The following is an 18264-nucleotide window of genomic DNA, read 5'->3' as shown; positions in this document are numbered from 1 at the left end:
ACCAGCTGCTAGCCTGTTCTGACATTTCATCTGTTTTTTCCTGCATTAAGCAATCAACTAAATGTTTTATCAGAATTGAACCTGTCTGCCAGGTATATTGATTACCTCTTTTTAGGTGACTATGTGGACCGAGGTCAGCATAGCTTGGAAACGATCACACTGCTACTTGCTCTAAAGGTGTAGATTGCTCTACTGCTATCAAAGCTACATGAAAATATTGTGTTAGTTGTTACATTGCATGACTGCTTGTTTCAGATTGAATACCCAGAGCACGTACATCTGATTCGAGGTAACCATGAAGCTGCTGACATCAATGCACTTTTTGGATTTCGCATGGAATGCATTGAGCGGATGGTATTGCACCTATAGACCTTGCAAGACATATATCTTTCTATGGAAATCATGTATTGCATGCAAAAGTCCATTGCATTCTCTCTTTTTTAAGAACTTGTGCATTGGACAGGGTGAGAGGGATGGTGTTTGGGCATGGCATCGTTTCAATGTGCTCTTCAATTGGCTACCTCTAGCAGCACTGATAGAGGAAAGAATTATTTGTATGCATGGTGGAATCGGAAGATCAATTGAAAAAGTGTCTCAAATTGAAAGCCTACAGCGGCCCATAACCATGAATGCTGAATCTGTTGTTCTTATGGACATTCTATGGTAACATGCACAGTTTCCTTTGGGGTTTTACCTCTTTTTTATTCATGTGCTTTCATGTTATGTAATTTCAGTGACTTTTTCTGTCAGGTCGGATCCAACTGAGAATGACAGCGTTGTAGGGCTTCGTCCCAATGCTCGTGGTCCTGGTTTGGTCACATTTGGGGTAAGTCTTTCTCCTCTTTATCCTTTTTAAGGATGACATTTGAACACCTACGAGCAACTTTCTTTCTCATTGTGTTGAGAAAGGAAGAAAGAAAGATTAACATCTTCAAAGGACGCCAAGGGTCTATGAGACTGAGTGATACAATGATACCATGGGTATACTGAGCCATGGAAAAATTAGCTGAAAGAAAATGGAAAACAACTATCATTATATGTGATATCAGCATATGATCCTGTGTATGAGGAAACTAGCCATGATCAATTAATGGTAATACCCCCTCGGCCAATACCGATGTGATGGCGAAGAGAATATCAGGTCTCTGTGATGGAAGCATGTCATGGTGTCGAAGAGCCTCCTGGATCTGAATGTGTTGGTGGAGGTTTGGCCCGTAGAATAGAGCAAGCTCTATCATTGAGGATCCCTCTGGGGCGCGTGGCCAAGCTTGTGGGCTTTGATGTGGAACAAGAAAGAAAGAAAGTTATATTAAACATCTCCAGACCCAATGGGTCTGTGAGACCAAAGTGATATCCATTGTATGTCTCATCACGGAAAAGAAAAACAAAACAAGTACAAATAACATAGTTCTCTGAAAGCAGAGGCTGATACAATGATCATCATGGGGAAGTACATGGGGTATAAGCACTAGTACAAGAGACTCATCATGAAGTACATGAGAATATGAAGCATGTGGGGCACACCATCCTCTAGTAGAGGGTACACCTCTCTCAAGTATGTCGAGCGTGGAGTTACTGACTATGGCCGAGAGGTCCCCTTGTGTCAGGATACATGGGAAGGTGGTGTGATGGTGGTGGAGCATGTCTTGGATCTGGAGCTGATGGGAGGATTGTGGTTGGTGCCCCGTGGGCCAGGATGCCGGGTATGTCGAAGCGCACAAGCTCGTTCTGAAGTGATTCCTCAGGGACGAGGTGTATCCTGTGGTGGACCTGCAGGGTCCACTATGTTGATATCCTCTCCTTGGGCCAGGAAGAAACTGGTGATGGTCGGCTGGTGAGGAAGGAGGGGTGGTGGCTGTGCCTGACTCTTTTAGGAGTGTGCGTAGCTCCAGTAGGAAGAGTCCCAGGCAGCGTTGGTCCGGGAAGTCGACGATCCTGGATAATGGGTCAAAACCCTCATGGGACTTGGAAGAGACATTGGTACCTCCTGCGGATCTCATAGTATGCTGGGCCGTGATAGGTATAGTGCCCTTCTGTCTTGACTCCTGTGTGGCATAATTTGCAGATCCTCTCCTCTAAAAGTCTCCGTATGAGCTCCCCATCTCTGAATATGCACTCTGCCTGCCTTGTCTCCACCCGGGTGGGAGGATACCCATAGCTAGCCAATCGCGATCTGCATGGCATGTGACATGTGTAATACCCAGGTAGCCTGGTTGCTGGATGAAGCCATCCTCTGTGAGCTTGAGGAATGATCTCTGTAGAAGTGCATCTTCGGTGGCAGCTGAAGGTGCAATCCATGCGTGGTAGCCTGGTTGCTGGATGAAGCCATCCTCTGTAGAAGTGCATCTTCGGTGGCAGCTGAAGGTGCAATCCATGTGCTGTGTACGTGGAGGCTAAGGAGGTTGAACCGGATAGTCAGGTTGACGTCCTCATGGGAGAGTTGGAGGGGAGTCCAGGCTGTATTGAAGAGCTGGGAGGTGGTCCACTTGGAGCCCATGTCCTGAGAACCAGGTGGAAACTCGGGCGTACCATGCTCCAGAGTCACCCTGAAGTGCGAGCTGTTGTGAGGACTCCAGGGCAAGCCTTGGGTATCAGTGGGGGCTCATCGTGCTGATGCGGTGGAGTAGGTGACTGTCTGAAAATGTGTCCAACACCATCGGGCCTGCAGCAAACTCTGCTTGAATGATGGCATGTGGGACCGATGGTTTGCTGTGAATCATGCGAGAGAACATCATGACCTTGGGCCTCTCCACATGCTGTCAATCTTGCTTCGATAGATGTGGTCGCCAGAAAGGTGCTCCATACATCAAGCTAGTGTGACGAGGGTGTCAAAGAGCCAGCCCTTTGTCTTGGGCTCCTGGAAATGGGCCTGGAAGCAATGTCGCTCAAGTAGGGCCAAAGCTGCATATCCCCATGTTACTCTAGTGTGTTGCTGTGGTCAAGGTCAAGGTAAAGTGGGGGCCACTAAAAGTAGCTCCGAGGTACACATGATGGGACAATCTCCACCGGGGCTCCCCTTTCATAGTCACAGGGAATGGGCATTTTTAGACTCGAGAATGTTGGGGATGGCAGCATCTTCCCGTTCCCATTCCCATCCCATGTCACTCTATAGTCACAGGGAATGGCCATTCTCAATCTTTTCCGTCCCCGTTCCCCATCCCCATTTCGCGTCCTATGTGACTATGTCCCCTATACGTGAAGCTCAATCTGGATGCGTAGGGGCGGGAGGTGTTGAAAATCGTAACCTTGGTTTTACCAAGGTTTATGGTGAGACCTCGCTGTGTACAAAAAACCTATAGAGCATCCAGATGTCTTTGAATCCCCTCGGCTGAATCTGATATGAGCACAATGACATCTACGCAGAGTAGGAGGGGAATGAGTATGCTTGAAGTGGAGCGCTTGGCCTACCTGATCTGTCAATGAAGTTCGAGATCTCATCAATGCAAAGGCCAAAGAGAGTGGGATGATAAAGGGCAGCCCTGTTTCACCCCAATAGTACACTAGAGATCTCTTGTGACATCCCTCTTGGGGCTCTCACCCGTACAATGACTGACTCATAAAGAGCAATGATGCTTCACATCGTGTTGGATGGAGCCCCGATGTCTTGTAGGCACTGGATGGCGTGCTTTGTCCTCCTCAATGATGGCTTGAAGGGTGAAGATGTGGTCAAGGGTAGAGTAGGTCTTGCTGGTCCTGGAGCCCTACATCTGTGTTTCTCTGCAAAGGAATTGAGCTCTGTCTCTAGCACGGATCCATATAGCTTGGCCAATGTGTGGCCAAGCATGATCATCCTGTAGTTATTGGGGTCAAGTGGATCTCGGGCTTGAGGATGGGGGTGGTGGTGTTAGTGGACCAAGAAGGTGGGAATCCCGCACATGGTTCTATTGAACATGTAGGCTAGTAAGGGCGCAAGTGTGTCATTGGCACGGGAGATGCACTCAACAGCAGTGGGTCCCTCATGATCTAGTGCTCTTGCATTACGTAGTGTACGGATGGCCATGAGTACCGTGCGTGGTGTGAAGAAAGTGGAGGTGGTGGGGCGGGGGTGGGGTGGGGGGAGGGTAGAGGCGGATGGTCGGGATGTGATAGAGAGCATGCATATGAGTACCAAATGTTTGGGCATGTGATGGGCATGGGGGGGTGGCGTTCACGGAGTTCTCTCCGAGAGAGAGGACCCCAAGGGTCTATGAGGCCATAAAAATACACGGTACCATGGACACACTGAGCCATGGAAGAAATGAAAAAGGAAATAGAAAATGCCATTGTGTGTATATAGCAGATGATTATCCTACGATCCCTCCCCAGCCAGTACCAATCTTAGGGTAGAAAGAGGGTCGGGCCTCTGTGATGGGAGCATGTCATGTCGACAGAGAACCCCCATGTCTTTCTCTATGTTACAACTGTTAGCATATATCATCTCATGTTGGTGGCCATTTCTTTATTGGCCGTTGATGTGCCTCGCCTATGGGCTGGTTGTATCCACTCTCCCTACAAGTGTAGAGGGCAGCTCGGGCTGTTTTGGTGGCTGCGTTTTTCAGAGGAGGTACATCATGGCACTCATCCAACCTTGGGCGGTTCAGATACCCACTCTTCCAACTTTTCCTTCTGATGCCAAGTTGGATGGCACAAACTACGACATCTGGAAAGTCATGGCAGAAGTAGTCATGATCTTTTGGAGTTTATCACTCCACCGGTCCTCTGGCCTAACCTGGACACCGTAGAGGATGAGGATACGAGGGATGCCCTTATACACGAAGCTGCTCTATGAGATCGGTTCAATGCCCGTGTTTGGTCATTCATTCTTGTGAACTCTCAACCCTCAGTCATCACTCGCATCAAATGGGACACCCATGCACATCTTGTCTGGAAGAGACTCTCTGACATCTACGATCGGAAGACACCCATGAAGAGAGTTTCCTTGGAGCTTCAAATGTTGAAGCTTTCACCCACTGGTTCTACTTCCATGCGGGATCACATTAACAAACTGGAGTCATTGTGATCTGAGATTTCTAGGTGCGGGAAGGAGATTTCCACTAAGGATATGGCCATCTGGCTACTTGCCCCGTTGCCCCCGAAATATGAGAGCTTCTATTCTTCACTTCTTACCTCGGAATGGATGAAAACCATTACTTGGGATGAGTTAGTGCGTATAGTCCTTGATCAGGAGAGCAGATTCAGGGATTCTTTTTCAAAGAAAGGTAACCAGGCTTTCATTGGACAGAGAGGGGGGCAGCCTAACGAAGGCAAATGTGGGGTGCCTCCTTCTAAGGACTCCAAGGATGCAAAGCCGAAGGGGTCTTCAAGTTGTAATCCTTCTGGCTACCAGAAGGCTTGTGATTATTGCTCCAAACGGGAGTACTTACGACGACAATGCCGGAGTCGTATGCGGGATTTGGAAGGGAAGTCTAAGGACAAAGGGGCAAGCTTATCCACCAAAGTTGTGGAGGAGTCAACTTTCGTCATCCTGATTGATCTCGAGTCCAAGCCTCCCCCTCCAGTGGTTGAGCAGCCTCTTCCTTCTTGTTCCCACTCTCCTCAATGGATTTTGGACAACGGTGCCACACAACACATGACTTATCGTCACAAGGATTGGCTTGATGAACCATAGCAACGCCGTGGCAGAGTCTCCATTGGATATAACTCTACTGTCCCCATTCTTGGCGAAGGAACAATGCCCCTCATTCCGGATGGCAATGAAGGGAAGTACACCTCGAGAGTGCTTATGTGACAGATTTAGAATTTCATCTCCTTTCTGTACACGAGATTTGCAAATTGGGCACTAAGGTGGAATTTATGAAGGACTCTGTGTCATGTGATCATTCGGGATCCTGTTCAATGACAAGACCCTTTGGCAAGGCATGGATGACCATGGTCTCTACAAACTCATAGCTCTTTACTCTCACACAGGTACTTGCTAGATTTGGACATCTTCATTTGGAGACCTAGCCATGCAGCTCACATTGCTTAGACAAAGGTTGCCCTACTTGTGATGATCAAGTTGTCCACATAGAGAATGATAAGAGTATACAACAGTTTCTTAGGATAAATGTAGAGATTTGGATCAGCCGCCAACTGCTTGAAATCCTTCTATTGAAAGAAAGCATCAATCTTCTCGTACCAAGCCCTGGGAGCTTGTTTCAAACCATATAAGGCCTTTTTTAGCCTGTAGACCATACCTTTGGAGCCTCGAACTTGAAATGCTAAGGGCTGTTCCACATAAACTTTCTTCTTTAGCTCCCTATTGAGGAATGCCAACTTGACATCCATTTGAAAGATGAGCCAATGAGAGTGTGCAACAACAGCAAGAATTGTCCGTATGGTCGCCATCCGAGTAGTTGGTGCAAAGGTATCATCAAAATCCACGCTAGCTTTCTGAGAATAGCCTTTGGCCACAAGCTTGGCCTTGTGCTTATCTCCCATTCGATTTATATTTGGTGTTATAGACCCATTTGACACCAATCACCTTCCGCTTTGCCGGTCTAGGAACCAGCTCCCAAGTCTGAATCCACTTAATAGAGTCGAGCTCCACATCCATGGCTTGCTTCCAGGTCGGTTTGGAAAGCGCCTCCCCAATATGAGTAGGTTCCAAGTCCTTCTGGATGCGTGACATCAGTGCATATTGACGCACACGTTCTCCTGAGATGATGTCGCGGTACGCAACCACTCCGATCGACGGGGACCCCTGCAGGAGGTGAAGGCAATCGTGTTACCCCTCAATTCCGCAATGTCTGGTACAACCAATTGGGAATACGAGATCCCCCCTCAAAAGTTGAACCCCAGTTAGGAATTTGAGATGACAGATCTCGGGTTGCTTCACTTCTTTCTTGGATTGGAGATTTTTCAGCGCTTAGATGGCATATTCATTTCTCACCAATAGTATGTTAAAGTGCTGCTAGAGGCTTTCAGGATGACAGATTGTAAGCCCATTACTTCCCCCATGGATCCCGGCATCAACCTCTTCTCTTTTGGATCCGATCCAGCGGCATATACACTTCTATACACGAAATTGGTTGGTTCCTTGATTTGGCTGCTCAACACATGGCCCGATTGTGCATTTGTGGTGGGAACTCTTAGTGCTTTCATGCAAGCACCTTTGGACACTCATTGGTGATGGTTAGTGTCTAGAGTGCAGCCACGAAAGGGAGAGATGATAATTAACAAGATGATCAACTCAACGCTAAAGGGATTGTGGAAGTACAAGATGTAGTGGAAAGCATAAATTCATTATACAAGTAGGTGCTTTTTATAGGAGAGACCTCATTACATATTCTAAGCATACGCTTGATTTGATGCCACCACATATGCTAAATAAGATTCCACCAAATATTCTAAGTATGATGCCACCACATATGTCAAATATGATGCCACCACATATGCCTTTTAAGAGGCTGCTCCTACACAAGAGACTTATACACACATTAAAACCGCTTTATTTAAGGCTTACATTCAGTGCTAGTTTACTCAACCACCTAGCGCTTGCTTATTCCCACATTAATCACCATTAATATTTAACATTCCCCCCTATAGTGATATGTGGCTAGAAAGCCCAGTCATCTTGGACTAGGTTTACTTTATCTTCTAGCTGTTGCTTCTTGTCGTCGGAGGTAGAAGAAACGGAATTTGCAGAGTCTTCATCAGCCTTCAGCTTTGCAAGCCTCCTCCGACACTCTTCAATGTAGTGGCTCGGCTTGTGGCAGTAGTGACACTTTCCTTTCTTCTTCTTGGTGTCACCCTGTGTTGAGTCCACTTTGCCTTTGTCCGTGGAGAAGTAGGCTCCGTCTTTTTTGCTTGCATCACCCCTGGATCTGTTCTTCCTTGTCTGCTCCTCTTGGAGAAGTAATTATATGAACTCCTCCAAGGATATAGGATTGCCTCCTCCTCTCATAGAGAGATTCAGAGAAGTATGGAAACTCTGATAGGACTTAGGTAAGGAGTTAGAAGGGTGGTGATCAATTTCCTATTATCAACTACCTCATCTATATTCAACAGCTGTTTTATATGTTTCATCCTTATATTCTTATTTTTGCTATGGATCTCGCTTTAAATTCTGACTACAAGGTATTGTTTTACTCTTGGATCTGGAGCCATTTCATGGATGAGTAAAAAGTAGCCTATAGTGGTGCTTTCATTGACTGAGGCGGAGTACTAAGCGGCTTGTTCGGTTGCTTGTGAGGTGATTTGGTTTCGGCAGCTACTTGAGGAGATCGGTTTTCGACAGCAATAGCCTATCCTTATCTCATGCGACAACCAGAGTTGCTTGGCTATTGCTAAGAATCCGGTATTTCACGTGTGGACCAAGCATATGTAGATCCTGTACCACTTTGTGCGGCAACGAATCTTGGAGGGAGACATTATCCTTGAATATTGTCCTACCCAAGACAATACTGCAGACTTATTCACCAAAGGATTATCTCAGTCAACTATCGGCGTTCATCGCAGTTCCTTGGGTCTTGGGGCACCCCCAGGACCTGAGAGGGGGTGTTAGCATATATCATCTCCCGTTGGTGGCTTTTTGGTGTCTACGAGGGCCATTTCTATGCTCTGGCATTTCCCATATTTTTTCCCTGTTTTATGGGCCTTTGATGTGGGTTGTCCACCCTTTTTATGGAGAATTTACCTATTTTCAGGTCGTGTAGGAGACTAGGAGGCAGCCGGCCAGCTCATATAGGAGTGTATATATATGCTGTCCTCTTCCTCACTTTTCATCATTCCTTGATCATTCTTGATCACTTTGGTGAGCACCTCAGCCCTCTGCCTATGGAGTCCACTCCTCGCCTACGGGCTGGTTGTATCCACTCTTTTCTTGAGATTTAGTGCATCAGCGTTTCGCTGTTTTTTCTCATCTCTCTTGGAGCTTCAGTGTTTTTGTCATTCGTCTATATCTTTCCGCTGCCCTCTGACAACAATCCCATGGATCTTCTAGCGCAAAAACACAAGTGATTAGTACAAACCCCCTAAGAGGGGTGCATGCTAGCAACCAGAGGTTCTATGCGTCGAACCACCCCCGAGCCAAGGGCTAAGGTCTGACTTTCATAGATCCATTCCAATCCTTCGACATGCTGATCTATGGTCTGCCACTATGTATCCCAGGATCTCCATGAATCCATCCTCGGAGAGTCTCAAGAAGTGATTTGTGTAGAACTTAGACTTCTTACCAATCTCTGACGACGACACCCATGTCTGATGTATGTGTAGTTTGAATAGATCCAACCGGATGTTCCGGTTGGTCTCATGTCATGAGAGGTCGAGGTAGGGCTAATCTAGGCTACACGGAAATGGGGGAAGATGGTCAATTTGTATGCCATGTACATCAAAACCACTCGACTACATCCAAATACCATGCATGTATTGGTAATGTTGGTGGCCGTTTGGACAAGGAGGGCAGTCCAGCTTGCCTCACTTGCTCTCTCTCCCTCTCGTAGTATAAATGCAGAGAGGACTCTAGTGCTAGCCATGGGAGGCTAGGAATCCTAGGATGACATGCTCCTCTGTCTCTATCTTACGCACATTCTACTAGGCAAACGTCTACCTTAGTGTTTTTGAGTGTAACATTATCACAACCTCCATGTCTCATTGGAGGCCTTTGTGATGAGAGCCTTAGGTGGCAGTGGCCACATGGATTCCTAAGTGCATGTTACATATATATCCCCAAATTGCTTAGCATTCGAATGAAAGCATTTTGTGTAATTGTCAGGAATTCATCATGATATATGGTGATACACAATACTCCGTCCTTGTAAGACTCCTCTCGAAGGATCACCTAATACACTAGGTAAACACACAAGGTTAGAACAACATAGAAGGGTGCATGCAAACTCACCTCCCAATTGTGGATTCCATCCGGAATCTCCCCTGAGCCAAGGGCTAAGGTTCCACTCCTCGCAAGCCAAACCAATCAACTTTGGCGTCCCATACCACCAGAGCTTGTCGTAATGGACCTTCGGTAAGACCACCCATGAAATGCCATGTCCATGGAAGGAGTAAGACAACTTTGGTCCCAGCATAGACCATGTGTCAAGTATAACAATATATTACCACAATAATCCTCAAGTCACTTATATAGTGACTATTGCCATAAATAACCATCCAGGTATAACAATATATCACCACAATAATCCATAAGTCACTTACATAGTGACTATTGCCATAAATAACCATAGTATTTATGGAGCTCTGACAGAAACTCAGTACACAGAACTTTGTACGAATGTATGCTCTTATGTGTGTGTGTGTGCGTGCGTGCACGTGAGGGGGGTGTGTGTGGGAGCATATATTGATACCAAGTTCTACACCCACTATTGGACACTGATGACGTTAGTGGGGGTGTTGTAGTAGCCAGTCCATACTATGCATGACGGAGTTGATGGTTTATTGTCTTGTGGATGACTACCATGAGGTTATAAATTGCACATTCTTATAAGGTGAATTTGGGCATGTTCCTGGATTCATCTAGGTGTATCTTTATGCTGTATTAGCGGACATGCAAATTTCACATTGTGAAGTTTTCGTCCAAGTTGCAGCTAGTTGATATTGTGTTAATTCTTTCTATCTTTAGTAGTGCATATGCTCTATCAACTACCTTTTTGTTGTAATAATTCTTTCTATTTGTTATGATCCTTAGTGCTAGCCTTCATTATGGCCGAGTCTGCCTCGTATCTCCGGAACTTTGAGAGAAACTCAGTACACAGACCTTTGTATGAATGTATGCTCTTATGTGTGTGTGTGAGCGCGCGCGTGGGGTGTGTGTGTGTGGGAGCATATATTGATACCAAGTTCTACACCCACTATTGGGCACTGATGACGTTAGTGGGGATGTCGTAGTATCCATTCCATACTATGCATGATGGAGTTGATGGTTTATTGTCTTGTGGATGACTACCATGAGGTTATAAATTGCACATTCTTATAAGGTGAATTTGGACATGTTCTTGGATTCATCTAGGTATATCTTTATGCTGCATTAGCGGACATGCAAATTTCACATTGTGAAGTTTTCGTCCAAGTTGCAGCCAGTTGATATTATGTTAGTTCTTTCTATCTTTAGTGGTGCATATGCCCTATCAACTACCGTTTTGGTGCTCTATTTTACAATCCCCTGAGGTTATGGAAGCTCTTCTCCCTTGTGTTAGAAAAGTTTGGAATCATCCTTTAGTAGCTTTCAAATATGTAAAAACCTTATGTCAAAAAGCTTTCAATTATAGTGATATTGGGAGAAACTTGAAAGAGCACAATAAATCAGCCATTCTTACAAGTGAATGCCCTTGTAGGAAGGCCATCTTCTCTTCGTTTGTGGAGGAATCTTTAGGACATGTGCTCAACGGAGATTGCTCCATTCTTCCTTCTCATTCGCTTAAAGAGCTCTTTTCTAAAGGCACTAAATTTAGACTTTCTTCTTCAGTTGACTCTTGTCTTCTTAAGGCCATAGAAAAGGGCATATCTAGTTTTGTAGTCAAGCTAGAAGAATATTTAGGAGTTCAAGGCATTTTTTCTTATTGGAAAGCTACTATTTTGAGAAAGTCCTCTGAGAAACTCACGAAATTCTGTTCAAAGAGTACTCCCTCTGTTAGCAATTCTTTATCTTCTAGCGATCTAGTTGCTCTCAAGAAATTTCATCGAGATTTTGTTATTTCTTACGTAGACAAGTGTTCTAACAACTTTGTTTTTACTTGTAAAAAGTTTTACTTGGAATGTTTATTAAGTGAAGTGAATTCGTCCTCTTAGACTTATTCTAGCTATTCACTTTCTTCTCAAGATGCTTTCTTGAAGTACTAAGATTTTTTTAAATCGTTTGGTTTCAAGTGCAACCCTACTTTCCCTTTTTTTTTTTTCCGAGAAAAGATCCTTTCATTAGTTATATAAAAACGCCCGAAGGGCTACAAAAGATCTCTCCTGCTCCTAAGAGAGAGAAGAGCAGTGAATACATCATGGCAGCCCGGGAGACTCTCCCTAGGTGCTGCAAAATACAAGCATCAGTATAAAAAACTGAGCGGCTAAATCATACAATAGGGGGGGGTGGCGCCGTAAGATCGCCTCATCCGAGTCTCCCCGGATGCGGTCGTACTGTCCTCGCAGGGTGTGGATCAACTCCTGCCAAATCCCCCGAACAGTCTCTGCTGGTGGCTCTAATCTCCCCTCAAAGGCCGTAAAGCACCGGGCCCTCCAGGTGAACCAGATGGTGAGGCTGCTGAGGAGCTCCCATCGTAAATCCCTCTCCTGTGTCCAGCTGGCGGACGAGAAATCGGGTGCCGGAACCAGGCGAGGCTGGCCCCTAATAAATCTGATGGCCTGACTGCCCTGCTCCATCTCATAGCCCATAGCAGGCCCTGACGAAGTCGACCAAGCAGCGGCACCCCACGTAAACATACCCTCTGGAGAGAGGGGGGCCAGAATACGCAGTATCCGCAGCCAGATCTGCTGTGCCTGAGGGCAGTCCCAAAGGCAATGTCTCTGTGTCTCCATAGGGTGGCCGCACCGGACGCAGGCCGCCGGAAGACCGCTGTAAACAAGCCAAGTGCCAACTGCTGAGCCCCTGTGGGCGACCAGCCACTGAAAAGCCGAGATCCTGCGGGCCTGCCGACTAGCCCAGAGCCGAGCCCAGAAATCCTCCAGGAACTCCTGTGAGAGTCCCTGCAATCGCCAATGCCCCGCTGCCGCTGGAGAAACCGTCCTCCTCGCCGTCAAAATATGCCGTCCCAGCCGAACAGTAAACTGGAAAAAGGTGATCTCTGTGGCCTCAAGGGATGCATAAGGATCATGCCACTCGTACTCCCCGGGGTCCCACTGTAGCCGGGCCAAGGGGCGCGCTGCATATGCCCATATGCGCCAATCCGGGAGCACATCAGCAGGGTCGGGGTCAATATGCCACTTCCGAGAAGCGGCAGCCACTACCCGAATCCTCTGGAAGGTGCACTCTGCAACCAAAGGCGACTCCACCTCCACTCTCTGGAGTCTGCCCTCATCGTGAATCTCATAGTAGAGGCATCTGCCATCCTCAGTGCTAGCTCTGACAGCAATCAGGATCTCCAACTGCGTAAAGGCTCCCATCCACCGTGGGGCCACTGGCTCGAGAGGTGTGAACCACTCCTCTGTAAGTGCCTCCTGAATATCATCCCTCATAATCAACCCCCCTCTGAAGTGACTCAGCCTCTCCACCTGGATCTCCTCTGGTAGACTGCAGAAAGCCTGCCAGTCTTCAAAACTACGAGCTGGGCCTGCCGCTAAAGGTCCCCAGGCTAGACGAGGCCGAGAACCCAGCATATGACCCTGCTCCGTACGAACCGCTCGGCTCCAGATGAGCGGCTGCCTGGCCCGCTCCTCAACACAAGAAGGAGGCCGCTGAGAGAGCCCCGGTCTCAGCAGCTCCCAAGCTCTCAGGATACTCAAAGCAAATCTGTCCTCCCATCCTCTACTGAGGCCTGTCCTCCTCATCTCTATGAAGATCCAGCGAATCTCTGGTGCCCAAGTACCCCCTGCAGGGGGCGCCCGAGCCTGCAGTCGCTGCAAGAGGAGCTCTTTCCAAGGCTCAGCGCCTGGAAGTAACCCCCGAACAATAAGCTTCCCCAATAAGGCTCTACTCTGATCGACTGGATCTATAATGCCCAAACCGCCCTGAGCCAGCGGAAGTGAAATAACTGCCCATGCAACCTTTGCCCGAGCTGGCTGACCGTCCCGCCCAGACCACAGAAAGTTCCTGATCAGCCTCTGTACCTGGCTGATGCAAGAGCTCGAGAAAATCCAGCAAGACGTAATGTACCACATGGTCGCTAACAGCACCTAATTTGCCACCACCACCCTCCCAGCCAAGGATAGTCGAGCTGTACTCCAATACAATAGCTTCTTCCGAATGCTCAGAAGAAGCGGGGCAATCTGCTGCTCAGGTGACAAATCGAGGCCAATCTGGCATCCCAAATACCGCACTGCTGTGCCTGGAGGAATCCATCTAAAACCGGGGTCCGGGCTCCATGCCGGAGTGGGAGCACTACTGATCCAAAAGGCCACTGTCTTGCGCCAATTGATCAATGCTCCCGAAGCTGCACTAAAAACCTGGAGCGACTGCTCAGCCCGAATAAGATTGGCCTCTTGGCCATGCAAAAATAAGCCCGTGTCGTCTGCAAACTCAGCATCAAGCAAATCCTCCCCCCGGACTGGGAGCTGAAGTCCTCTCAAACCAACCTCCTCTGCCGTCAAATACATACTCATAGCCTCCGCAAAGAAGAGAAAAAGGAAAGGGGCGAGAGGACACCCCTGACGGACTGATCTGGTCAGCTCAAAACTCGGCCCCCGTTCTCCTGCAATCAGCACCTGGCTGCGAGCTGTGGAATACAAAGCTGCCACCCCTCTGATCCATCCTGGCTCAAAGCCCAGGCGAAGCATAGTGCCCTCTAAGAATCCCCAATCAACTCTATCGTATGCCTTCTCAAAATCAAGAAGCATCACGACCAAGTCCTCGCCAAGAAATCTAGCTCGGGGCGTCGCCTCCTAGAAAGTAAAGATATTGTCAAGGATACTGCGCTCCTTGACAAATCCTGTCTGAGTAGCATGAATCAACTCCCCCAGGAAGGGCTGGATCCTCAAACTCAAGGCCTTTGCCAAGACCTTGTAGACAGTATTGAGGATCGTAATAGGCCTCCAATGCCGAATGTCATCTGATACTCCCTCCCCCTTGGGGATAAGATAGATCAAGCCCTCTGAAAAGCTCTGCGGCATCACCCCAGTGTCCAAAACATGCTGAAAGCCCCTGCGGAGGCCTGGCCCCAAAAGGTCCCAATAGCGCATAAAAAAGGCCGGCGTCAGTCCGTCCTCCCCTGGGCAACTATGTCGCGGCAGGACCCTCAAGGCCTCGGCAAGCTCAATCTCTGACAGAGGTGCACCTAGAACTGTACGCATATGGTCTGTGACCCTCCTCTGCACATGGGCCCACACAGTCTGTCTGCAAACATCTCGATCCTCAGTGGCTGGCTTCGCTGAAAGCAGGTCACTATAAAAAGCAGTGGCAATGGCTCTGATCTCCCCGAGCTCAGTAGCTACCGATCCATCCGGTCTACCAAGCTGGCGGACTCCTGCTCGCGCATGCCGGGGTCCAGTGATCTCAAAAAACTCCCCAGTCACTCTATCACCAAGCTGCGTCCACTGAGAGGCCTGACGACGATAGTAAAACTCATGTCTCTGCTCCTCTACCTCTCTAACCTCCTGGCGTGCCTGGCTCAACTGGGACGCCACCCACTCACATGCAGGCTGCTGCTCCTGAAGGCGCTGTAGCGAAGCAAGGTTGCGTCTCAGCCGTTGCTCCCGCTTGCGAATCTCTCCCAGTCGTGTCAAAGCTGCAGCGTGCAGAAAAGAGCTAAGATCAGTGAGTCCCTGGGCACACTGGCCCGCTGCATCCTGGTGAGAGCACTGACTATCATGCCAAATCCTCTCAATATCCTCAGCGAGACTGGGATCTGCAAGTACCCTCTCTGGGATCCTCAACTGCAAGCTGGGCTCCCGTGTCCCCTCCTCCAATGTCAATATAACTGGCGCATGATCTGAAAATGAGGTGCCAGCGAGAATGCCGACGGAGCCCCCTCGCTCCCCTAACCAATCGCCCACATAAAAGCAATCAATCCGTGATAGATTAGTCCCTCCCTGCCGGCGATCCGACCGAGAGAAACTAAGACTGTCCTGAGACCGGGAGAAAGCCCCATGCTGCCATGCATCAGTGATCCTCAGTGACATGCAAAACCGGTCCCAAGCTGCAAGCTCCGTGCCGTGCACTGTAACATGACTGCCTCCCACCCTATCTGCCGGGTCCTCAAGCATGTTGAAGTCTCCCCCAACACACCAATGTGCGGCCTCTGGCAATGCATCTGTAACCTGAGTCCAGAACTCTGCTCTGGCACTAGCATGATTGGGCGCATAGATGTTGAGCACACCCAATAGCTCATCATGCATCCTCAGAATGACATACTGTGCTCTACCAGGCACAATGATCCCTCGATCCACAATGGCCTGCCGCCATACATCTGCAATAACCATGCATACTCCTCCCTGTCCACCCAAAGGACCAAACCCTGCAGACCAAAAAGTGTCCCATCTACCAGGCATCACCGAACCATATCTCCGGATCCTGCTCTCACCCAAGTGGTGCTCCTGCATCATCAAAATGTCAATGCTGCCACCAACCAGGCATCTCTGAAGCTCCTGCCTCAAGCAACCTCGATAGTGTATAAAGTCTGCTCCGCCAAGGCCCTGTACATTCCATGAGATGATCCTCATGGATGCCCTGCTGAGGTGGATGTTGTCTCAGCCGTGCGGCGGGCCTTCGCAAGCGGCTTGGATGGAGAGTAGTCCCCATCCGAACGGCTGCGAATCTGCCCACCCGGTGTAATGCAAGAATCTCGGATCAGGCGCCAGTGGCTGTGGCCCATGGCGACTGCCTCCTGCTCTGACAGAGAAACCTCGTGTATACTCACGTATCCAGGGTCGCGTGCCAAGTCTGCCACTATGCGCACGACCAAATGCCGAATCCCTGAGGTATCCACACTCCCGGGATCCAAGAAAAAATGAGCCAACTCCCAAAGTCGGCCTTTCACATCTGTCACCTCCAGATCGCTAATGTGGTGAGAAAACTCAACTGCCTGAGTCTTCAAAGTGCTGAGAGCGAGCTCTAGAGTCCACTCCCGATCACAAGGTCCACATAGAGGGAACGAGAAGGCCACCGCTGAGTCTAGTGCCTCCTCCCCGCGGGCCGGAGGTATCACTACATGGACTCGAATGGGCGCTGGCTCATGGGGGCCCTCTGCTCCAAAAAGGCGTGTAAAGGAATAATCAAAGGCCTCCGAGCGCTGTCTAATGCCAAGGCGACTCAGCCGATTGCGGATAGATGAAATCCGTGAGGCCCTAATCGGCATAGGTCTCCTCTGTGATACTCGAGCGAGGTCAGTGCTCAGCGCTCTCCGGACTGCAGGTGAGCGCCAGGGAACTGCCAGGGTCTCCCGGGAAGGTGAGGCGGGCGGAGGGGGAGGAGGGGGAGGCGAAGGAGGTGGAGAGGGAGCCGCTGCCGAAACCGGAGCGGGGGCGGGAGGAGGCGAAGGTGGAAGCGAGGCGGTGGGAGGGGACGGGGGTGGGGGGGGTGAAGGAGGGGGAGCTGGCATCTCCTGGTCCTCGGTCGCTGCAGGGGTCTCCTCCTGAAGGGGAGCAAAGCTGTTCCTCACGGGAACCCAGTGAGGCTGAGACTGTGGCTGCTGCTGCAGCGGTCTCTGGGCGTGCTGCTGTGGCTGTCTCCCTCGGCGGCGCCCCTGTCCAGGCTGCCACTCCGAGGTCTCTGTGGCCTGAGCAGGCGTCCCTGAGGCAGCCTGCCGAGCCGAATCTATGGGCGGGCCATCAGTAGCCTGCTGCTGTGGTGAGGGTCGAGGTCTCCTGCGAGGGCAGGCCTTGGCCAGATGACCGACCTGCCTGCAAATGAAGCACTGGTTCGGGAGCCCCGAGAACTCCACTCTCTGATCTATCCACCCCCCCCCTATCCTAGGTAGCTGAATGACCTTAGGAAGGGAGGAGATGTCAGACACCAACACTCTGACCGAAGGTAGCCCAGCTGCTCTGGCCACCACTGAAGCTGCTGAGGGGCCCGTCTCTAGTACCGAGCCCACCAATGCTCCGAGCCTGGAGAGGAGCGGAAGATACTCCCGGCGGAGACCAGGGAAACAAACTATAATATGGAAGAGGCGCTCTCCCTGCTCCGCCGCTGCTGGGTCAAATCCATGCTGCCAAGGTCTGAAGAAAGCCCGAGCACCCCTGATGTCCAAAGGACTCATGGCAAGGACCTTGGCAACGCTCTGGGCGGCCTCGAACTCGATCTGATAATGGCCCCGGCCCAGGAGCTGTACATCCAGGATCTTGCCCACATCTGCAAGAAGGCGAGCCTGAAGAAGATCCCTGATCTCCCCTCTGCTGGGGCGAGTGCCGACTATACGGCAGATGGTGGAATGAGCCTGGAGGCGTTCCAACTCTGCGGTGAGGCTCGCTTCCTCTTCCGGCGAAAGAGAAAGCCTGATGGGGGTGACCTCAGGGGCGGGCGAGGGGGCTGCTGATGAGTCCCTCTGAGGCGGGGCGGGAGGAGCCTCCATCAGAGTCTGAAGCTGCGGCGAAGGCGAGAACATGCTGGAAACGAGTTGCACACAGAGAGGCGGAATACGGAGGGAAAAAAGAAATCAAAACCCCCAGGGGGCGGAAGCAAGAAAAAAGGGAGGGAGGGGGGGGGGGGAAGAGGCGAAAGAGATAAAACCT

At 49.6% G+C, this 18264-nt stretch overlaps 1 protein-coding gene across 5 annotated transcripts in view; it reads left to right on the top strand.

Annotated features, from left to right (window-relative positions):
* Positions 1 to 18264, top strand: part of LOC147634110 (serine/threonine-protein phosphatase BSL3-like) — a 61284-nt gene that overhangs the window by 35105 nt on the left and 7915 nt on the right. For all 5 annotated transcript variants that reach the window (XR_015266977.1, XR_015266976.1, XM_086805218.1 and 2 more), the window contains 4 exons: positions 93 to 177; positions 256 to 354; positions 464 to 663; positions 751 to 826. Coding sequence is in view for 3 of the 5 variants with exons in the window: in XM_086805218.1 (XP_086661344.1) it covers positions 93 to 177; positions 256 to 354; positions 464 to 663; positions 751 to 826 (460 nt within the window). In the remaining 2 variants the exon portion in view is untranslated. The remainder of the gene's footprint in view (positions 1 to 92; positions 178 to 255; positions 355 to 463; positions 664 to 750; positions 827 to 18264) is intronic.

Source organism: Cibotium barometz, chromosome 11 (genome assembly GCF_041138505.1).
Source record: "Cibotium barometz isolate CiBa-2024 chromosome 11, ASM4113850v1, whole genome shotgun sequence".
Classification (NCBI taxonomy): Eukaryota; Viridiplantae; Streptophyta; class Polypodiopsida; order Cyatheales; family Cibotiaceae; genus Cibotium; species Cibotium barometz.
The sequence above is the reverse complement of the archived record's forward strand: the minus strand, read 5'-3'. Positions and strand labels throughout refer to the sequence as shown.